A 20514-nucleotide genomic window follows, 5' to 3' on the forward strand; every position below is an offset into this window, starting at 1 on the left:
AAAAAGGGGCAGAAGGTTTATGTGAACCTTCTGTAGTGGAATAAATTGTAGTGGAAAACTTTCAAAATCTGGAGAATGACACAGACCTCAAAATCCAGGAAGCACAGAGAACTCCCATTAGATTCAACAGAAAATGACCACCACCAAGGCATATCATAGTCAAAATCAGATAATATACAGACAATGGGAATGCAAACTGGTGCAGCCACTCTGGAAAACAATATGGAGGTTCCTTAAAAAACTAAAAATAGAACTACCCTACGACCCAGCTATTGCACTACTAGCCATTTATCCACGGGATACAGGTGTGTTGTTTCGAAGGGACACATGCACCCCCATGTTTATATTTTTTTTTCAACGTTTATTTATTTTTGGGACAGAGAGAGACAGAGCATGAACGGGGAGGGGCAGAGAGAGAGGGAGACACAGAATCGGAAACAGGCTCCAGGCTCTGAGCCATCAGCCCAGAGCCTGACGCAGGGCTTGAACTCACGGACCGCGAGATCGTGACCTGGCTGAAGTCGGACGCTTAACCGACTGCGCCCCCCAGGTGCCCCACCCCCCATGTTTATAGCAGCACTATCAACAATAGCCAAAGTATGGAAAGAGCCCAAATGTCCATTGAACCATGAATGGATAAAGAAGATGTAGTATATATATACAATGGAGTATTACTCAGCAATCAAAAAGAATGAAATCTTCCCATTTGCAACTATGTGGATGGAACTGGAGGGTATTATGCTAAGTGAAATTAGAGAAAGACAAAAATCATATGATTTCACTCATATGAGGACTTAAAGAGACAAAACAGATGAACATAAGGGAAGGGAAACAAAAATAAAAACAGGGAGGGGGACAAAACAGAAGAGACTCATAAATATGGAGAACAAACAGGGTTCTGGGAGGGGCAGTGGGCTAAATGGATAAGGGGCACTAAGGAATCTACTTCTGAAATCATTGTTGCACTATATGCTAATTTGGATGTAAATTTAAAAAAAAATTTAAAAATAAAAGAAACCACTAACAAACCACCTCATTCATTCATTCATTCTCATTTCACCCTTATCTCCCACTGAGTGGCCAGAGAAAATGAGACACAGAGCAACCAGGAGATGCCAAAGAAAAGTGTAAGGTTTGTGCAAACACGAGCACCCAAATCCGCCCTTGCTAGAATTGTAAGTGGAGAGTGCATGCAGGACTTCCCCAAGTACATGTAGATGCAGACACAACTGCAAAGGTCACTTGGAGCCCAGCTGGGACCACTAAGCAGCACTCAAGAGCAGTAACAGGTATTGTGGCTGTTAGAGCGACAGGTCTGAGCAGTTCTGTATCACCCAGCAGTGGATGAGGGTACATCTGGGTGAACCTGCTGGAGACATCAGACTACAAGGACAACAGAAGGTTCCTGCCACGCCTATCACCTCGGAAGCTGTCTCCTTGCAAACAGCACACTCCCCACTCCCCCACCGCTCCCCTGCCCCCTGACTGTGTAGGTGTGTCACTGGGGCGACCCTCCAGGGCAGAGACCGTGGAGCATTCGTGCTGCCAATTCCAGCCTGAGACCCAGAACCTCCCCATTCGACAGAGCAGGAATCTGCAGACCATGGCCCGTGCGCCAATCCCAGCCTGCTTTGGTAAATAAATTCTCTCTGGACACAGGGATGCTTGTACAACAACTTACCATCTACGGCGGCCTTCACATGACATCCACAAAGTCGAGTAATGGTGACAGAAACAGTGTGGACCACCTTCCTAAAACCCATACTATCTGGGCGTTGACAGAGAAACTTGGCCAACTCCTGCTCCGCTCAATGACGGACAGCCGGAGAAAAATTATTGGTAATTTCAGGGCAACATTCAACTCTTCTTGGTGGGGAGGAACCACTGTTTGATTTCCACAGCCCAGTGAAATGACTTTTGGAGGCCAGTGAAGGAAAGGAGGCCCCAGGTCATTCTGGAAAGGACTGATGATGATAAATGGCATTTAAAGATGCAGTCACTTGTTGGCTTTTATCCACAAAATGCCCAGAGCAAGCTCTCAGTAGGAGGTGTCCCCCATCCTGCCAGAGGCTCGAGAGGCTGAGTGCTGTGCTCACGGATACAGCAAGAATTCAAAGCCAGGTTTGGCTGAATCCCAGGCCTCGTTCTTTGCTGCTGCTTCTGCACCAAGAAATGTGGGTCCAAAACAAGAATCCAGGCTCATCTCTGAAGGAAAGAACCTGTAAGACTGAGCGCCTCAGAAAGGCGGCTTCTTGTAAAGAGCAGGGAAGACGCTCAGGCCATTAGAGCATGGGCATGCCCAGGAGGGTTGCCGCTAATGACACGGTTGGTATTTTTACTGTCACAAGCGCAGTGATCGCATCTGCACATGAGCAGGCACTGCTCATGTTCAAGTAAAAGTGAAATGGCTCTGGAATGTCTCCTCCCAGGGGTTTCATTTCTGCTTACAAATAAGAAAGCCGTACCCTGGACGCCACTTCAGGCACCTGGGGCAGGGGTAGAGGGGTCTGCTTCTCTGGAAGCTCTGTACTGATTAGTTTTGGCTGCGGAGGTCCTTGAGGAAAGACACAACATCTGACGTCTTAAGGTTAGGCAGACCTGGGTCTCTCCGCTTCCTAAGAATCCTTGTGCCTTGGTTTCCTGGTCTGCAAAATGGAACCAGCACTCACCACCTCGTCATGTCTGCGAGCCGCCCAGCGTGGTACCCACTCTGCCTTAGTAGTAAGCACTCAGTAAGCGCCACCCCTCAACCTCCTGTCCCATGCTGCCCTCCCACCTCCCCACACTAGGACAACAACAGGAAGGCAGATGCAGGTGGCTCAGAACTTCACAGTCTTTCCCACGGGCTCATATCAGAACCCATTTTCCACTTTGTAGAACGCACCTCATCTCCTTATCTCTCCAGGGCACCTCGGGGCCCGCTCACCAGCCACTTCAAACAGAGGGTGCCAGCCCCACTACGGAGGTCGGGACGTTACAGCAAACTGTAGGCTTTCTCCCAGGCCCCTGCATTTTCTTGAGCCTGTCAGCCCCGCCATGAGGAGCAGAGAATTGGCATGGCCCACTTTCCCCAAGGTGCCAGAGACACGAGGACTGAACTCAGTCGCTCTCTGTTAGAACAGAAACTTAGCTGCTCCCTCTTCTTTGCCCTGTCCTCTCTTCTGGAATAAAGGCTTTTTATTTTCTTTCTCATCCTTCATCTCTTTCCTTATTTACGCTGAGCTGGCATCTGCATTTGCCACACTTGTGAGAATGATTTATCCCAGGCTACAAACATACCAGTGGATTTTCTCTTCCTTGTAGTTTAAAGGCTTCCATTTGTTTTAAGGCAGACCCCCTCCTCCTGAGTGGCGTTTTACCAGGAACCCCAACCTTAGTGTCCTCACCAGAGCTGCTCGACCGGACAGCCATCTGGCGGCTGTGGGTTGAAGGGCGCAGGGCAGGAGGAGAGGGGGTCACGGACGGGACAGTCAGCTGAGTGGCTGGCAGCCACCAGAGACATCAAGGAAGGATCCTCCTCTGGAGCCTCTAAATGGAGCCAGACCCTGTTGGTGCCCACACTTTGATTTCAGGCTTCTGGCCTCCATGACTGTGAGACAATAAATTTGTATTGTGCTGTTGTAAAACCACCAGACCTGCGATCGTTTGTTACACTTACTCCCCTCTTGTTCCGTGCCAGGCCCTGTTAGGCATCATTTTATGCACAGATGGGGATGTGGACTCTGAGAGGTGACCCGACTTGCTTAAGGGTGCAGGGTTCTTGGGAGAGGAAGCAGGAAGCGCAGGGTCCAGAACCCACACCAGGATAGGACATGGTCTCCAAAGAGCATGCCCAAAGCCCCCGGTGGCCCCAGCCCTGCCCTTCCCAGCGATAAAGCAGGCAGATACTACTTCCCCACTGGGCTTACCATACACTAAGTGAAAGAAATTACATACTGGTGTGTCATATCCCGGTGCCTGACACACAGGAGGCACTTGGCAAGTATCTCAATGAGCGAGTAAGGAAGGGTCACGGCATCACTTACGGGTAGGGATGGTCATTTCCAAAGACTGGGGGTACGGGCCCGCTGGAAGATGTGTTCTTCCCTGAGGAACATGGTGACTATAGGGGCAAATCGTTTCCTAAGTTCACTCACCTGACCTGTCCCACGGTGCTATCAGCTCTTGGAAAGGCCAGATGGGTGGGAGGGCAAATAAATTCCACAGAGCAGTTCATGCAGGTGATTAGCCTTAGGAGATCCAGTCTGCAGGACTCCAAGATTATGGCACTGAGAGAAGAAATTAAAAAAGAATTCTTGGAGCTGAGCTCTCTGTCCTCAAACACTAAAACGGCACATTGCAAAATGTGCCTCTTAGACAACTTGCACTGTGCTGCTCAACACTGGAGACTGGCAATAACACCAAAACAGCACCTTCTGGAAATACTCACCCATGAAGGTTCACTGCTCCACTTCTCCCAAATCAATGCCTCCCACAACCAGCTGGACGGTGGTCTCATCACCACCGGGCAGCGCCCACTCACTGGCACTGATGACAGGAAGCCAATCACCAAAACCTTCAGTTAGAGCCCCAAACTGTCACCCAGAGAAATCAGACCTAAGACACAGTCCTGCCAGGGAGAAATCTGCCTGATTTTCAATCTGTTACCAATAAGCAATAAATAATGAAGTTTAGCTAATTAAAGACGCCAAGCACAGTGTCATTTAACGTCCCTTGTATATTCACGTCTCCCAGCGTGGGAGGTTTCTCCAACCCTTTGAAATGGGCACCTTTTTGAGATGTTTCTGGAACCAAGGCAAAGCAGCAGGAGTGCACAGTCCCAGACCCACAGTCGGCCCCTGCTCTGTTTCTCACGTGCTGAGTGGCAGCAGGCAAGTCACTTAGCTTCTCTGAGCTTGTTTTTTCCCCCAAGGAAAGGGAGGGGCAAGGGAAATCACCTGACAAGAGATCTATGTGGAAAAAACCCTATGCCTTGACCCCAGGATAGGCACTAAATCCCTTAGGTCAAACAGCACATCCTGTCCATATGGTCCTAGGAAGTGGTTCAAAACTGGCCCATGACTAAGTTGGTTTGATTGGAGAGAATGTTGGGAATTTGGGGGACAGCCCAACTGTCTGTTGGACAGAGAGTTGTATTTTTCCTCTTGATGATGACTGGAGTGGGGGAGCAGCCTGGCGCCACTGCTCACCAAGTGCTAAACTTTTCAGTTATCCAGCAAAACAAATTCCTTGCTTTGCTGAACCTGCTTTGGCTTCAGCTCTGTGCTTCTGTCCCTGAAAGCATCCTAACCAGTACAGAAACAATGGCCCCTCCCAGCTCCAGCATTTATCTTACTCTATAGGGTTCCCTACAAAGGTCAAACCCTGACAATGAAACCCAAAGGAAATCCCTCCATTTCCTGCTGCCAAGGAGAGACTATGAGCGATCTGAAGATACAGACCATGTCGGTCTTACCTCTGATCCCCAGTTCAAAGCACAGTACTCGGAACTCAGGAACCCGAGAACCTCATGACACAGGTACTGGAGGAAAAGATCACAAAGACAAAGGATTATCAAACCGGGGGCCCCTAAATAAGCTTGACCTGTCTGCTCAGCGTCATTACCACGGCCATGACCACAGCATCACTGCTCACGAGTGGTAACTAAATGTCAGGCTCTACAGCTCTGCACATGTCCTCTGCTGGAATCCTCACCACCACTCTGAGAAGTGCCCCCTGTGAAAGTCACCAAGGCTACCCACGACGCTCTTTCCAGATGCTGGCAAGGCTGTACTTCCCCTCCCACTTGCATTGAGATGCTTCAGTAGAACGTGCTTTGCCAGTGAAGAGGGAAGTGATGTGTGCCCTACCTGGGTGTAAGCTTTGAGACAGAGTGTGAGTGCTTGGCCAGGCTCTTTCCTCTCCTGTGGTCTGGGTCTGGGTGTGAAGACGGTGATGATGTAGAAGCCCAGCCAACCGTGAGGATGGGGAATGTGACTGAGACGGAAACCTGTGTGTTTTCTGTACTGACTTTTTGGAGCTGTTTGGTACTACAAAATAACCCAGCCTCCTCTGACTAAAGCCCTACACCCCATTTTATAGATGGGAAAAGTGGGACTCAAAGAGGTAACACGTCTTGTCCAAAACCATGCTGTTACTGAGGCAGAGAGGCTTGCGGAACACAGGAGGCTGTGGCCACTGTTCCTCAGGCTGTGAGTTGTGATTCTGCTGCATGCCAGCCAGCTGGGGGCTTTCAATGACAGCCTTGCCTGCTTGTTCCTGGTTGGAATCCCCAGGCACCTGGATGGAGGTGCTGTGGTCACCTCTGTGCTTCAAAAATCCACAGACCACCCTAAACAGAATACAACTCTAGATACCACGTTCTCCAAACCCCAAGACACGTGAAGCTTCAGGCACACGAGAGTATCTGCAGTGGGGTAGAATAAAGCAAGCAAGGGGCGCCTGGGTGGCTCAGTCGGTTAAGTGTCCGACTTCAGCTCAGGTCATGATCTTGTGGTTCACGAGTTCGAGCCCCGCATCGGGCTCTGTGCTGACAGCTCGGAGCCTAGAGTCTGCTTCCGATTCTGTGTCTCCCTCTCTCTCTGACCCTCCCCCCATTCATGTTCTGTCTCTCTCTGTCTCAAAAATAAATAAACGTTAAAAAAAAAAATAAGCAAGCAAGAAAGAGGTAGGGATGAGATAAAGACAGAAACAGAACTTCCGGACTGGAGTGGGGAGGCTCTGCACACAAAGTCCTGCCATGGGAGCTCTAGGTTGTCCATTTCTACATAATCACTTATTTCTACACAATCAACTAAAGAGAAGCAGTCATTTTGGCCCAGATGCCTCTTGACCAAAGAGTGAAGTAAAACCAGTTCCAAGATCCTCTTTGCCCACAAAATACACCTGTGATGGCTTCGAAGCAGCCCATCTCCTGGCTTCGGGACCTGCGAGAACTCTTCCCCCAGGGGCACCCCTGAAGGTGATGGGGACATTAAGGAGCAGGTGTGTTCAGCAAGCTTCCTGTGCAAAGCAGCCTCCCCAGATGCATCCTGGTGGCTCCCATCTCGTAACCTTCCTGCCCCGTGTGGTCCCCTTTCCCTGAGTATGGGGGCCCCGGTGACTGGTTTCTAATGAAGAGGGAGTGCAGAAGTGATGGGGTGCCATTTGGGAGGTTTGGTTACAGCTGACCTCCATCTTGCTAGCATCTTATACTTTCTTGGCTTGCTCACTTTGATGAGGCAAATGGCCACAATGAACCTGGGTAGGGAGAAAGGAGGGCAGTCTCCAGCCCATAGCCCAAAAGGTATTAAGGCTCTGGGTCTTGCAGGCCACAAGAAGCAGAGTCCTACCTACCACACGCGTGAGCCAGGAAGCAGACCCTTCTCTGCCTGGGTCTTGAGAAGTCTGCAGCCTGTGAGGTTGAGGGCCAAGTGCAGCCAGCTTTCTGTCATACCATAAAATATAGTTATTTCAAAATGCTGTTTCTGCCTCTACATTCTGGGACCATTTGCTATGCGGAGTTAGATAACCAGGAGAATCCCCGAGTAGATGTGCTAGTGAGCTGTGTGCGCGGTGTCTGGGGCTATCCCTTAAGGGGAATCAGCCCCAGGAACTCTGTAGGAGCCAAAATAATGGGGACTCAAATGCTGACGCTATGATCGACTGGAGGAATACTTGCCAAACTGGAGTCCATCACGAGGCACAGCATCACAGCACCACATTCACGTATCGCCTGCACTACTGTTTACAAGTGTTATTTCTCAAATCAACTTGCCTTTTTTCTTACAAAGTCTACTGAAAAATGGAATCACTCTAGCAAAGAGCAGACCAATGTTACTTGCTATAGAGAGCCAAAGCCAATGAATGCAACTTTCTAAAATTTGAAGGGTCAGTGGTTCTGAACCCTATCTGCCTTAGAATCACCCAAGTCACCAAAGGATGTCCTGGCCATGCTCCAGAGACACAAGGCCAGATGACCTGGGGTTGAGCCGCAGCATCTAGACTTCCAGACACCATGGCCGGCCAGCACCCTGACCCTGAGGCCCTCGTTCACTGTGTCAGGGAGTCACAGAAGCGATTAAGACGCCAGCACTGCTGAAAGCCCCCTGCAAAGAAAACCACTCCCTTCCCCTGCAGGGCCCATGTTGGTTAACACTGGGCTAGTGAGCCACCTGAAATGATCCCACCTAACAGCAGGACCACATGCCTCACACCTTGGGGAGTGCGGATCTGAGGACAAGGCATTCCTCCCTGGTGTGTCCTCTCAGAACACCAAGATGCGGAGCAACAGACACCCCCCAGGCTCAGCTCAGATGGGGCTCTCCTCCACAATGCAGACTGAGGGTCCAGGGGACAGTCTGGGACCTGTTCTCTGCATCGCCGGTGCCCCGGTCAGCCACCGACTCACAGAGGGCACTAACAAGGCACCATCCACACTGAATCTGGGGGAGGGGCAAGACTGGGACCGGCATCTGGGTGGAGAAGTCACGTTCCAGATGCGGGCCGGGGGGCAGAGGGGGCACGTCTTCTCCAACCAGCCCTTGCTCTCCCAAGAGTTGTTTCTCCAGTTAAGCTCTAACTTGTTCTGACAAGCCACCAAGGAAAGCACGAGTTATCGCTGTGACTGATGCATAATTGCATACTCAAATTGGAAACCGTTTAAATCGAGACATCAGGAAAATCAGGGGCGGGAGACATAGGATAGCTCCTCATACATGACCGCAAACAAACAAACAAACAAACAAACAAAGAAAACAGCAATGTTGATCATCTGGTGACACATAAATCCATGGTCCCTTGCTGGCATATAGAACTGGCATAAAATGTTTACCTTCAATCAGATTCACCGAGTATTTTCTGGGCATCCGTACTTCAGATGCTACAGTGACGAAACTAGAAACTAGTATTCATTCATTCAGCAAATAGTTAAAAGTCTCTACCTGGCACGAGGGACACAGTCAAGTATAAAATGATGAAGGGGGAGACGGCAAATAAACAACTCTACACCAAGGAGGGGTAAGTGCTAGGTAGAAACAAAGCATGGGGGTGGTATTTTATTCAGGATTATGAGAAGGTGGTATCTGACCCCTTGCTGTGCATGATTTAGAAGCATTATCTCATTTAACTCAAACCTCATACAACTCTCTCTGGTAGGCACCCCCAGACATGTTTAAGTTTTGGTTTTTTACTTTATTTATTTTGAGAGAGAGAGAGAGAGACAGAGCATGAGTGGGGGAGGGACAGAGAGAGAGAGGGAGACACAGAATCTGAAATAGGCTCCAGGCTTGGAGCTGTCAGCACAGAGCCCGACACGGGGCTCAAACCCACAAACTGTGAGATCACAACCTGAGCCGAAGTTGGACGCTTAACCAACTGAGCCACCCAGGCACTCCCTTGCCCCCCAACAGTCCTGTTTAAAGATGAGCACATGAAGACTGAAAAAAGGGGATACTTACCAGCTCAATCCCTTACTCATCACAAGGACCTGGGGACAGTATCTATTTTACGTGTGCCTTCATTTTCTCATCCCTAAAATGGACAGGAGAACACTTACTCCACAGGCTTGCTGCTGCACATAAAATACTTGGTAAAGAATTTGGTATATAGTAAGTGCTCAATAAATGTAAACTGCGGCCGTAGGTAAGAGCATAAATGCCTCTCCCATTTTTAAGGACTTCATTATCTGATGCAGAAGCACAAAGATACTCCCTCCAAAGCAGCGGATAATATAAACAAACTGTGTTGACTTACACCACTGTTCCTTCTAACAGGCCCATCCTCCTGACCAATTTCTACTCATCCTTCAAAACCCAAGACAAACATGTCCTCTTTGAAGCCTTCCCAGTCAGTCCCAGTTAACTGGCCCACCCCTGTGCCACCATTACACCTACTTCTACAGAACTCTTTCTCGTGTGTTCATTCATTCAACAATCATGTCTCAAGAGCCAACCAACTGTCACACACAACCACACTCTACTACAATTACATGTGAACATATCTCTGGGTTCCCTCCACTGTACAACTAACCTCTGTCCAGCGGCAGAAGAACTGAACTGGGTGTGGGTCAACAGAACAAACCAATGAACAAAGGAGGGCATAAGAAAACTAGACAAAAGGGGTGGCCCAGGGGAGAAAAAAGGATTACAAGAATTCAGAGAAAGTTAAAAATACAAACCACTCAGTACCTATAGGCCACAAAGGGCTTGAGAACGAGTTGGTCTCTGAAGGAATGAAAAGATTTGGAAGACAGGGAAGGAAGGAGATGCCAACTCATGCTCATGAATGCAGAAAGCCAGTTCCAATCAGCTGTTAAAAATAGTCAAGTATAGGTACATACATCTGTCTTTATGTAAATGCTTAAGTATATCTGGAAGGATAGATACCAGATCTCTTCACAGGAAAGATCTCTGGGAGAGGGACACTTGTATTTTGTATTCTATCCAATATATATATGTATTATTTAATTTCTTTCAAAAACATACTCTTGTTTATGTCACTTAGAAAAAAAACGTAAGTAGGTCTTCCGAAATTCAGAAGGCAGAGAAGCAAGGCCCTGCACACAGAATGAAGAGCAAATGGAAGGGGCAGAGCTCCGTGACCCAAGGGCCAATAGTAAGAGGTGAGGGAGAAGATGAGAGTCAGGTGCTGCTTCGGCAGCTGCCAGATTCTTTTTACAACAAAGCTAAAAAGATATCAGCGCCGTATCAAGGTGTTGGGAGCAACAGATGGCCGTGGACCTTCCGGTAACAGGAGGGAGGTGATTCCCATTTGAGATGTACACACCCGCATGCTGCCACAGGCAGGGAGACTCCAGGACAGCAAGCAGAAAGCCACGTTCCCAGCAAAGAAATAAAAACCTAAGGGGACCTGAGGTTTTTCCAACTTTATCGGAAACGTTGGTTCAGTCATATTGCAAATGCCCCACTGGAAACGCCACTCAAACCACAACCCCCCATTTTGGTGTAGACCAGCCCCTTGAGCATCTGGGAGAAAACCACTTGAATCCTGGTCAATAAAATCATTCTCCTCAAAAATAAAGGTAGCATCTCTGCAGTCCCCACAAGCAAGGGGGGGGGCACTCAAGAACCCCATAGGCAATTCCAAGATGGCGCCTGTACACCAAGAAGAGGTCATTTCCAAAAGAACAGATCAAGGGAGCCAATGGCTTGGCTTTTTGCAAATTCATCAGGGATTCCTTTACCAAGATGCATCTGTTCCAATCCAATCACATAATCTCCTCAAAGATGGACAGCAACATACCGAGGCATAATCTACTCAGGATCCCACAAACCAAGACTCAACTAGCCAGAGACTCAACTTGTAAGAAGCACAGAGCAAAAACAGCATTTGTTTTTACTGAGAGATTACATAAATCTACTTCAAGAATATGGGGAAAGCTTTCACAGGAAACTGGAAGACCGTTTTGGTGCCCAGATGCCACTCAGTTCAGACTGTTCACCGCCCAACACAGCAGCCCTAAATTTATGACAGGCCAGGAGAAGAGGAAGTACCAATGGGCCTTTATTTAAAAAAAAAAAAAAAAGATGATAAAAATTAGGAAGGAACCTAAACAATAAAAATGGAGAATGTCACATGCAACTGGTAGGGAAGGGAACTCTTATCACATAGAAAAGTTTATTAAATTAAGGAATAAATACATTAATATATCCAGTTAGAGGTTTTGTAGGAGTAAAATCATGTGTTTATGTATCCTCAAAAATATGGTGTTAATTTAGAAGAAATGAAATAAATTACATTAGGGTTTAATGTCTTGGTCAAAAACATTTATAAGGCATGGTGGGGACAGACTAGAACAGGATGGGGAGGGCTACAAAAATGAGTCAAGGACAGTGCTTCATTGCAACCAAGTGGGACAGAGGTCCTTGCCCAGACAAACCCATAGGGGAGTCCCAGTGGGTGGCCAATCACTGGGCACTCCTTTTCCATGCTAATGACATCCTACTGAGAAATTTACATGCCAATAAAATACACAATGGTGGGGAGCAAAGCAACACAGGGTCTTTTTGTGGGAGGCAGGAGTGGAGTCTGGGAGCAGCTTCTGCAGAAGGCAGAGTGAGGTCACAGCTACCTCATTAGCTAAGTAAGAGTGGGCCTTGCTGGTGCCAATCACGCGTGTGTATCTTGAGGGCGGGACTCTGCTTCATCCAAATGGGAACTTCCGGGTCAGATGGAAACAAACAAGGAAGAATAGTCTTATTTCAGGAAGGACTTGGTAGTAAATAAAATGGGGGCATCGTGCCTGTGAGCACAGGCACATCTTGACTGCCAATTCTGCTGGTGGGGCTGCGGGCAGCAAATTCGAATGAGCCACTGGAAAAGCTGTGCTGGGGAAGGGAGAATAGGTAACATGGGGGGGCCAAAAGCCGCCTTGTAATCATGGCTTCTGTTTCTTCGGCATCCGTGGCAGGAAAGGTGCCAGATTTAGACCTCTGTCCGTGTAGACCTCTGTTTCCAAGCCAAGTCACAATGCTGTCTAACCAGAAACATGCAAGTCACAGAAAAGACTGACGTCCTCAAAGGCAGAGCCTGTATCTCCCATGTCTGCCACATCCCTGCAGTGGGCCCATGCTCTATGTAAGACAGCCACAAATAACATGAGTGACCAACACATGGCCTAAGCCAGGGCAGCAAATGCCTCTCTCAATTCACAGCTGAAATCATTATGGAGCACGAGGTTTATAAATCTGGACCCTTCTGTACCTTGCCAGTGTTTCCTGGTTGCATCCAAAGGAGACCCGCTTTGGGGCAAAGCTTGCAGATGCTGCATTTGCTAATAGACACAAAACCCTGATCTTCAAGAAAATGTATTTTCAAAGTTCCACACCCATAAACCCTGGGTAGCCAGGCACTGCCCACCTGAATCCCAAACTGTAGCCCCTCAAGGCTCTCCCATGGAACCCAACTACCCATGATGGTGAACAAGCCAGGCATAAACCAGGGGCAAGAGTTTAACCCGGGCACATGTGGGAACAGACTGGCGATTTGAAGAACTCTTTGCTTGGACGGCAAGGAGCCTGTGATCACTTCGGGGTATTTGCCCATGGACAGAAAAAGATGTTGGGCTGAAAGACGGGTTTTTATTCTGGAACACAGAGAGGTCTAAAGTGGGTTCTGCGGGAATCTTTCTGGAGGATTTTGGGTCAAAAACTAACATTTCTAAGCTAAGCCTCTATGTGCAACATAGTTTTAGTAGCGTCTCTTAAATGGCACTTTGAAAAATAACTGTGGGGCAGCAGACAATTTGGTACCTGATCATTAGATATTCTGCAAGTGCCACCCAGCTGAAAAATATATTTCTTTAAAAAAATTTGTTTAATGTTTCATTTATTCTTAGAGCACAAGCGGGGGAGGGGCAGAGCAAGAGAGGGACACAGAATCAGAAGCAGGCTCCAGGCTCCGAGCTTTCAGCACAGAGCCCGACGTGGGGCTCAAACTCACAAGCCTTGGGATCATGACCTGAGCCAAAGTCGGATGGTTTACCAACTGAGCCACTCAGGTGCCCCAAAAATAGATTTCTTATTAAGCTTCTGTACTTAAATAGTATCAGCCCACAAATGAAATCAATCCCTCTGAAAGTTTTAATGATACCAACCAAGTCCCAGGAAGCATTTCATTTCAAAGTGAACCATAGTAAAAAACTCGGGATGAGTTTTTCCCCCCCGCATCGATCCCAACCTTGAATTTTAAATTACTTGTCTTTCTCTCCCACCAGGCTCAGTCATTTCCACACTAGAGGGAGGGTGTCCTGTGCAAACACCGAGCAGCTTAGAGCAAGGATCAACAGCAAGAGTGTTATCCAGCAGGATCCAGGAAGGTACCTTAATGGATAACCAAGTATGGCGGTCAACAGAGTGTTACCATAGATACTACAGGTATGCAGTCAGATTTATAAATCCTATGTTCTGGGAGTGACCATCCCAAGGAGAGGGCAATGAACAAAGATCCGTCTCAGGGAAGCTACCAGTCTGCACGGGAAACGAAGTTCAGCACAAGAGAGGGGAACAATGTTGGAGCAGGCAGGAGGGGAGAGTCTGCAAAGGCTTTTGGGGAACTTGGTCCTAAGGTACACCACTGCACAGGGACCATGTGCAAAACACACAAGTGGGACAACAAGGAAGAAATGGAAAGGATGTCAGCTTGTCAAGGAAGCTGCAATGTACAGTGGGCATTTTCGTGTCACCCAGCAATGTGAATGCTCACTGAGGTAGAGAAAATGGGAAGGAGTGAGGAGGGGAGAGACAGAGTGAGCCAGCTGCAGAGAAGGGTTCAGGCATGAGCAAGAGACAGACAGGCAGACAGAGACCAAGGCCCACACAGGAAGTGGCAGAGAGAGAGGGGGGTGGTCAGAGAGAGTCAGAGATAAAGACAGGCAGAGGGAGAAAGAAAGGAGCAGAGAGAAAGAGAGGCAGGAAGAAAGGAAGACACAGAACAGAGAGAGAGAAATGCAATGGGACGGAAGAAGAAACAGAGAAATAACCATCAGCCAGACAGAACATGAGAGAGAAGGTAATCTGGGAGAGAATGAGAACCGCCAGCTCCTTGAGACTGCCTGTGCAAGAGGCCCCAAGTGCCGGGGTACAGCGCTGCTCACCCCAAGACCCCGGCCAGCTGGGGTGAGTGGAAAGCCAGTCAGAGCCAGGACTGAAAGGCTGGCGGGCCGTGGAGAGGCTCGCCGCACCCCACAGCTACACAGCATCACCTCCTCCCCTCCAGCCCCTGCAGACTGCACGTCCAGACAGGCCCATGAGACGAACCAGGCTTCCCTGATCCCCTTGCCAGCTAGTGCACAGGTAATGAAAATGGTGTGTAACTGGGCCCTAACGTTCCCAAATGCCTTCTTCCAAAAACATGTTAGAAAAGACGCTCCTCCTGATGCCTGGGTGGCTCAGTCGGTTAAGCGCCTGATGTCGTCTCAGATCATGATCTCACATTTCATGAGTTTGGGCCCCACATCGGGCTCTGTGCTGACAGCTCCGGGCCTGGAGCCTGCTTTGAATTCTCTGTCTTGCCTGCTCCTCCCCTCTCTCTCAAAAATAAATAAACATTTAAAAAAAAGTTCAGAAAAGATGCTCCTTGGGGAAATGATCTTGGGAAACAATGCATGTAACACATGCTATATCTACTCCCTTTGGAAAGCTAGGAGGCACCGTTGTGGGAAAAGCTACAGCAGGGAAGCCTGCCGAACACTCTCTGATCTAACATTTTCTGAGATACTCCCAACACTGCACTCCCCTCTTCTAAAGGCACCAGCTTTGCACACACCCTGAATAAGTGTTCTGCTTCTGGGAAACTGCCTTCTCTACCTACATTCCAAGTTTCCCAAAGAGCCCTTTCTGACATTAAGATGAAGTGATTAGTATGCTGCAAAAAGCAAAACACAAAAAACAAAACCCCAAAAACTCTGCTTTGATATCCAGAATGAGATGGAGACAAGAAAGGGACAGATTCATCTTGCAGGTAGGGAGTGGGAACCACAAAGGAATTTGAATCTTTAAAACCACCCAGTGTGCTGTGCCTAGAGCACATCAGACACTCAATTTTGCTTGAAAAGAAAAAGCAAAAATGAAAGAGGAAGAGGCACGGTCTTAAATAAGGAGAAAGGCCCGGATGTGCATCGGACGCTACCATGAAGCCACGTGCCTCAGGCTGGGTCACGAGAGCTCTCTGAACCTCGGTCCACTCGGCTGACCTCTGGACCTAAGATGTACATTACACAGGGCTGCTGTCGCGGGGAGAGGATGTGAACGCAGCCTCCAGTCACACCGCACTGGACCCTCTCTGCCGCCTCAGGGGAGTGGATCTGATTAAACGGTGCTCGGGGTAGAGAAACAGAGAACCGCCGCGGGGGCAGAAGAAAGAAAAGAGGAATCCAACTTCAGTGACCAAGTCTGGCCAAGCGACCAAGTGAGACCAAGTCTGCTCCCCCAGGGGGAAGAAACCCGCACGCGACGAGTAGCTGAGCCCTCGGCTCTCCCCGCCAGTGACTCTAACGGACCCCCACGCCTCACAATCTGACAGTGCACTGTTTCCCTGTCTCCGTTTATTATTCAAAGCAGAAGCTGTTCTCCCAGAGAATTCTCAGGACTGTAATAAATCCCAATAAAAGTGGAAAAAGAAAAAAAAGAGAAGAGAAGAAAAAAGGAAAAGAAAAAACTCTGGCATTCATTCACATCTTATACCAGAGGGGGGGGGGGGGGGGCAGGGGGAAGAATCATGAATAGAGTCCTGAAAATGCTTACATTCAAAAAAAGAAAACTAAAAAGCTTTAACCCCTAATCCCAAACTCATTCTTAAAATAAGCCACTTGGCTTCAAAGTCTGTAACATCACAAAAAGGTAGCAATGGGAGCAAACTCTGTCCCTGCTCCTGTTTTTGAAAACAAAGATCGGGGCCACACACTCCTGCTGAGCTCCATGCAAACGCACTTCTCGCTCAGCAAACACTCAGCAAGCACCTACTACATGCACCCCAGTGCTAGGGGATTCGGACATGAAAATGGGTCAGGCCCCAGTCACATGCCCACCACCGAGTGATTTTACTGGCAACCTCTCACCAGGCTGCCCAGGGGGACCAAGTTACTCCCCACTTGATAGAAGTACAAACTGGGGCTTCCAAATACAGCAAAACCAGTGCTGCCCTTGAGGCTATGGTGGTGTAGGAGTAAGTCTAACCTAAGGTCAGCAGAGAGCCAGGCCAAGTGGATATGAACTCAGGAGAGCCTGAGCTTCCCCACAATAGATGCATCTCACAGAGGAAGAGAAGGTTCCAGAACTGAAGATGAGCTTCAGACTTCCTCCTTCATTTTGCTCCAGCTGTCTGACTCTGGGAAGATAAGCAGAGCAGGCCTGAGGCAATGACAAGGTCAGATGTGCCTTGGGGACCGCTGCCCAAATGGCCAGCTCTTCCCACAGTCTTCAGGCCCTTAAATGACCACTTTTCTCTCTCCTCCCTGTGTCCAGCACAACCTGCCCCCAGGAAAGGATCCCCTGATAGTCAGAGATACCTTTGCGTGAATGGATGTCACTGCCCCGACGGGCATTCAGACGGGAGACAAAGACATGGCATAGTGGAGAGAAGGTGGGCTTGCATGGCAAAGGTGTCAGGCAAAGTCTGGACTCCACTACTTTCTACGTGGGACGGTCATTCATTCATCCAATTATTCACTGAATGAGCCAACCCACATGAACTCAGCACCTACTGCATGAATCACTGGGCTCCAAGGGAGTAGGAGACATAGAATTTGCTCTCCTGGAGCAGAGAAGACACATACCAATCCGTGACAGATCCACGTAAAATTACATTAAGGGAGAGATGCATGTAAGCGTCATACTCTACAGGGAAAATCTGACTTTGTTGGGAGCATCAGCACGGTCCTGAGGAAGCAAGGAGTTGATATTGACAGTTTGTTGCCTGAGCACAGAGTATTGTTCCAGGCAGAGGAAACAGCAGGAACAAAGGCCACATAGAATGAGGAAGCAAGGGACATGGAGCTGAAGATGACCAATAGGCTGGAGGCCCACCACAGTGGTGCGCCATAACGAGGCAGCAGGTAGGGCCTAAACCCTTCTGTACCTCCGCTGCCATATTTATAAAAGAGGGTGACACGTCCCCCCTTAATTCACAGGCTTCTTCCCAAAATTAAGTGAAAATGAACACAAAGACCCAATGTGTGACTGACACACTGTCAGAACTGGATAAATCGTGAGCTGGTGATGGATGCTGGCCCTCCGGAAGGGTTTCCTTCAATGAGGTGGGGGCAGAACCTGGGAGAGGGGTCTCTAAGCTAGAGACCAGAGCTTGTTTTAGACCTGTTGGCCATCTTTGGCACAGTATTTTATTCGTTTCTCCAGTACAACAACATGGCAACTTAAGATAATGTCTACAGTTTCTAAACCTGTCAAATAATCTAGAAGAGACCTTGATTTTGTAAACAGCGTATGTCGGGGAATCTCTCATAACCCAGATGATGGAGAAGCAGGAGAAGCAATCAACGGTGGCTCTATTTTCAAGAGTTTGGCCCTAACTTAAAAATATCTTTTTAAAAGCATCTAATGCTTGTGAGGTTTATTTAGAGTTTTCCTGAGTTCACGCAGAAAGTCTGTTTTATTTTGATGTGTAAAACTTCTTTAAGAGCCAGGAGTTCTACTAGAGAAAGAGTCAAGGCAGCTATTTACCATTATTAATTTATAAATTTTTAGTTAAGCCAAACCTGGGTATTATTTTATAAAGGAGCATTTTTATTACTTTTTGTGCCTTTTCTATCTTGTAGGCGAAGGCCTTTACCCAATTAGTAAAAGTATTAACCCATACAAACAGATGTTGGAATTTTTTTTTTTTTTTTTGACCTTGTCATCTGAATGAGACCTAAATTGTTGGTCTTTCCTGGATAGTCTCCAGTTCCTTGATTGTCTGGGAGAGCAAGTTTGTGGTTGAAAGGATTGCTTTTTTTTTTTTTTTTAACGTTTTTTAAATTTACTTATTTTTGAAACAGGGAGAGACAGAGTATGAACAGGGGAGGGTCCGAGAGAGGGAGACACAGAATCTGAAACAGGCTCCAGGCTCTGAGCCGTCAGCACAGAGCCCGACGCGGGGCTCGAACTCATGGACCGCGAGATCATGACCTAAGCCGAAGTCGGCCGCTTAACCGACTGAGCCACCCAGGCGCCCTGAAAGGATTGCTTTTAAGGCATACTTTATAGACTGATACTACTTGCAGAATTTTTTCTAATAAATATCCTTTGGGCCATATGATAAGTTTTGTCCCTCCCTAAATGAAAGGCCTGATGGTATGTTTTAATAATCTTTTAGCTGTGTGAACTTGGGAATAGTAATTGCCCTGCTCTGTTTGTAACCATTCCAGCGGCTTGAGACAGTGTCTAGAAGTTGAGTCTCCTTTAATAATTGATATAGCAGCAAACTATTCTCCTGAACCCTGGCATCTACAGCCTACAGTATCTAGTAGTTTTCAAAAACTCACATAACTGTTTATCTGTCCTGGAGTTAGTAGCACCATAGTCTTTGATTTAGTTATAATGTCCCTTTCCTACAAGGCTAGTTAAGGCTCTCTGGCATTATCAGCAAAGAATGAGAAAAAATTAGGTTTCCCCATACACATCCCAGGGGCTAAGAGAAAACTTTAGTTAGAAGTTTTTCAAAGATGCCTCTAATCATCATGCTGTGTTTTGATAGTTGGCCTGGAGCAGAAGGGAGGACAGAAAAGGTAGCTCTAGTGTTAAGAAGGAAATCAACCAGTTTTCCTTCTATATTCAGAGTTCCTGAGGTTCTGGCTTTCCGATAGACTGTTGGTTTAGGGGAGCCACCGTGAAGAGCCCCAGGCGCCAGTTAGTCCCTTCTAGGGACAGTGGTTATCTGAGCCCTCACAGAGATCCAAAGAGATAGAGGTCAAATCTTCAGTGGCTGTTTCCATACAAGGGGCATGGCTTATGGCGTTTTTATTTTGGTTGTCCCCTCTGAGGATGTTCTCATTTTAGTGCTCTGAATGGCCATATAAATGGCACTTGGAACCAGGACCTTGAGAAGTCCGGTCTGACATAGCACATAAGGGCACAACTAAGGCCTCAGATTTTTTTTTTTTTTTAAGCTTCCTTTTCTGTTTTGTTTGTAATATACCCAATTGGCAGCTTGTAAGAGCTCCTCCAGGGTCCCTTCAAGGCCAACAGCCAATTTTTGTCTTTTCTCTGAATATCTAGGGCTGAATGACTGACAAATTTGTCCTTAAAAATCATTTCACCCTAACGGGTGTCAGGGGGGATAGCCATATATTTAATGAGAGCCTCCCTCAACCTCTCCAGGAAGGTCATTGGGCTCCCATTTTGTGTTTGTAAAATAGTGGCTAGTTTAGCATAATTTAAGGGCTAAATCTTAGACTTCCTTTATGTCCCCCCCCCCAAAAAAAACAACTGTCTCATTAAGAGTCTGATTTAACAAAAGCATTATATTTTTCCAGGTCAACTCAAAAACGTATGTAATATTCTGAAAAGCCTTTATACACTTATTGGATCAGAAAGTCTACCTAGATCTCCTTTTGACTGTCTTAAACCTTGTAAAGTTTTTTTTGTTTGTTTTTTGTTTTTTTTGTTTTTTTAAATCCCTCCATTTCCTGCCTGTAGGACCTTGGGGGTATGGTCTGTGACCAAGCAAAATTTTCTTGGTTGTCATAGGATGCATTAATTTTATTTTGGTCTAACAGTAAGTTACATATTGATCATTGGCTGTTGAGGGAGGGAGTTAAAGAGCCAAAATTGAGGTCTGTTCTCCTGCCTTTGGATCAAAGGAGGAGGAATTTTAATCTTAACCCCGTGTACTTTTAAAATCCATCTATTTTCACTTTAGTCCATCCTGACCACACATAAAATTTCTTTTTAAATTTTTTTTTTTTTAACGTTTATTTATTTTGGGGACAGAGAGAGACAGAGCATGAACAGGGGAGGGGCAGAGAGAGAGGGAGACACAGAATCGGAAGCAGGCTCCAGGCTCTGAGCCATCAGCCCA

General features: G+C 47.5%; 1 protein-coding gene and 2 long non-coding RNA genes across 20 annotated transcripts in view; 1 reads left to right on the plus strand and 2 right to left on the minus strand.

The window, feature by feature from the left end:
* Positions 1–20514, minus strand: part of LOC123605856 (protein shisa-9-like) — a 153980-nt gene that overhangs the window by 61035 nt on the left and 72431 nt on the right. For 3 of the 17 annotated variants that reach the window (XR_006715953.1, XR_006715952.1, XR_006715950.1), the window contains exons 5-7: positions 5456–5521; positions 4137–4268; positions 1682–2645 (exon numbers count right to left, since the gene is read on the minus strand). The exons of 4 other annotated variants lie outside the window; for them this stretch is intronic. Coding sequence is in view for 3 of the 13 variants with exons in the window: in XM_045493522.1 (XP_045349478.1) it covers positions 4158–4268; positions 5456–5521 (177 nt within the window). In the remaining 10 variants the exon portion in view is untranslated. Of the gene's footprint in view, positions 1–952; positions 3590–4136; positions 4269–5455; positions 5522–6111; positions 6280–13723; positions 13821–20514 lie in introns of those variants that run through there. 10 more of the 17 variants (XR_006715951.1, XM_045493522.1, XR_006715948.1 and 7 more) reach the window with 8 other exon arrangements.
* The window catches only part of LOC123605860, a 64363-nt gene that overhangs the window by 30211 nt on the left and 13638 nt on the right, over positions 1–20514 (plus strand). The window contains exon 2 of one of the 2 annotated variants that reach the window (XR_006715957.1): positions 13715–13874. The exons of the other annotated variant lie outside the window; for it this stretch is intronic. This is a non-coding gene — a long non-coding RNA (uncharacterized LOC123605860). The remainder of the gene's footprint in view (positions 1–13714; positions 13875–20514) is intronic. 2 annotated transcript variants of the gene reach the window in all.
* LOC123605862 lies at positions 14373–18160 on the minus strand. The gene is made up of 3 exons (XR_006715959.1): positions 18149–18160; positions 16402–16406; positions 14373–14585 (listed from the first exon to the last, which is right to left on the minus strand). It is a non-coding gene; the product is annotated as an uncharacterized LOC123605862 (long non-coding RNA).

Source organism: Leopardus geoffroyi, chromosome A2 (assembly GCF_018350155.1).
Source record: "Leopardus geoffroyi isolate Oge1 chromosome A2, O.geoffroyi_Oge1_pat1.0, whole genome shotgun sequence".
NCBI lineage: Eukaryota > Metazoa > Chordata > Mammalia > Carnivora > Felidae > Leopardus > Leopardus geoffroyi.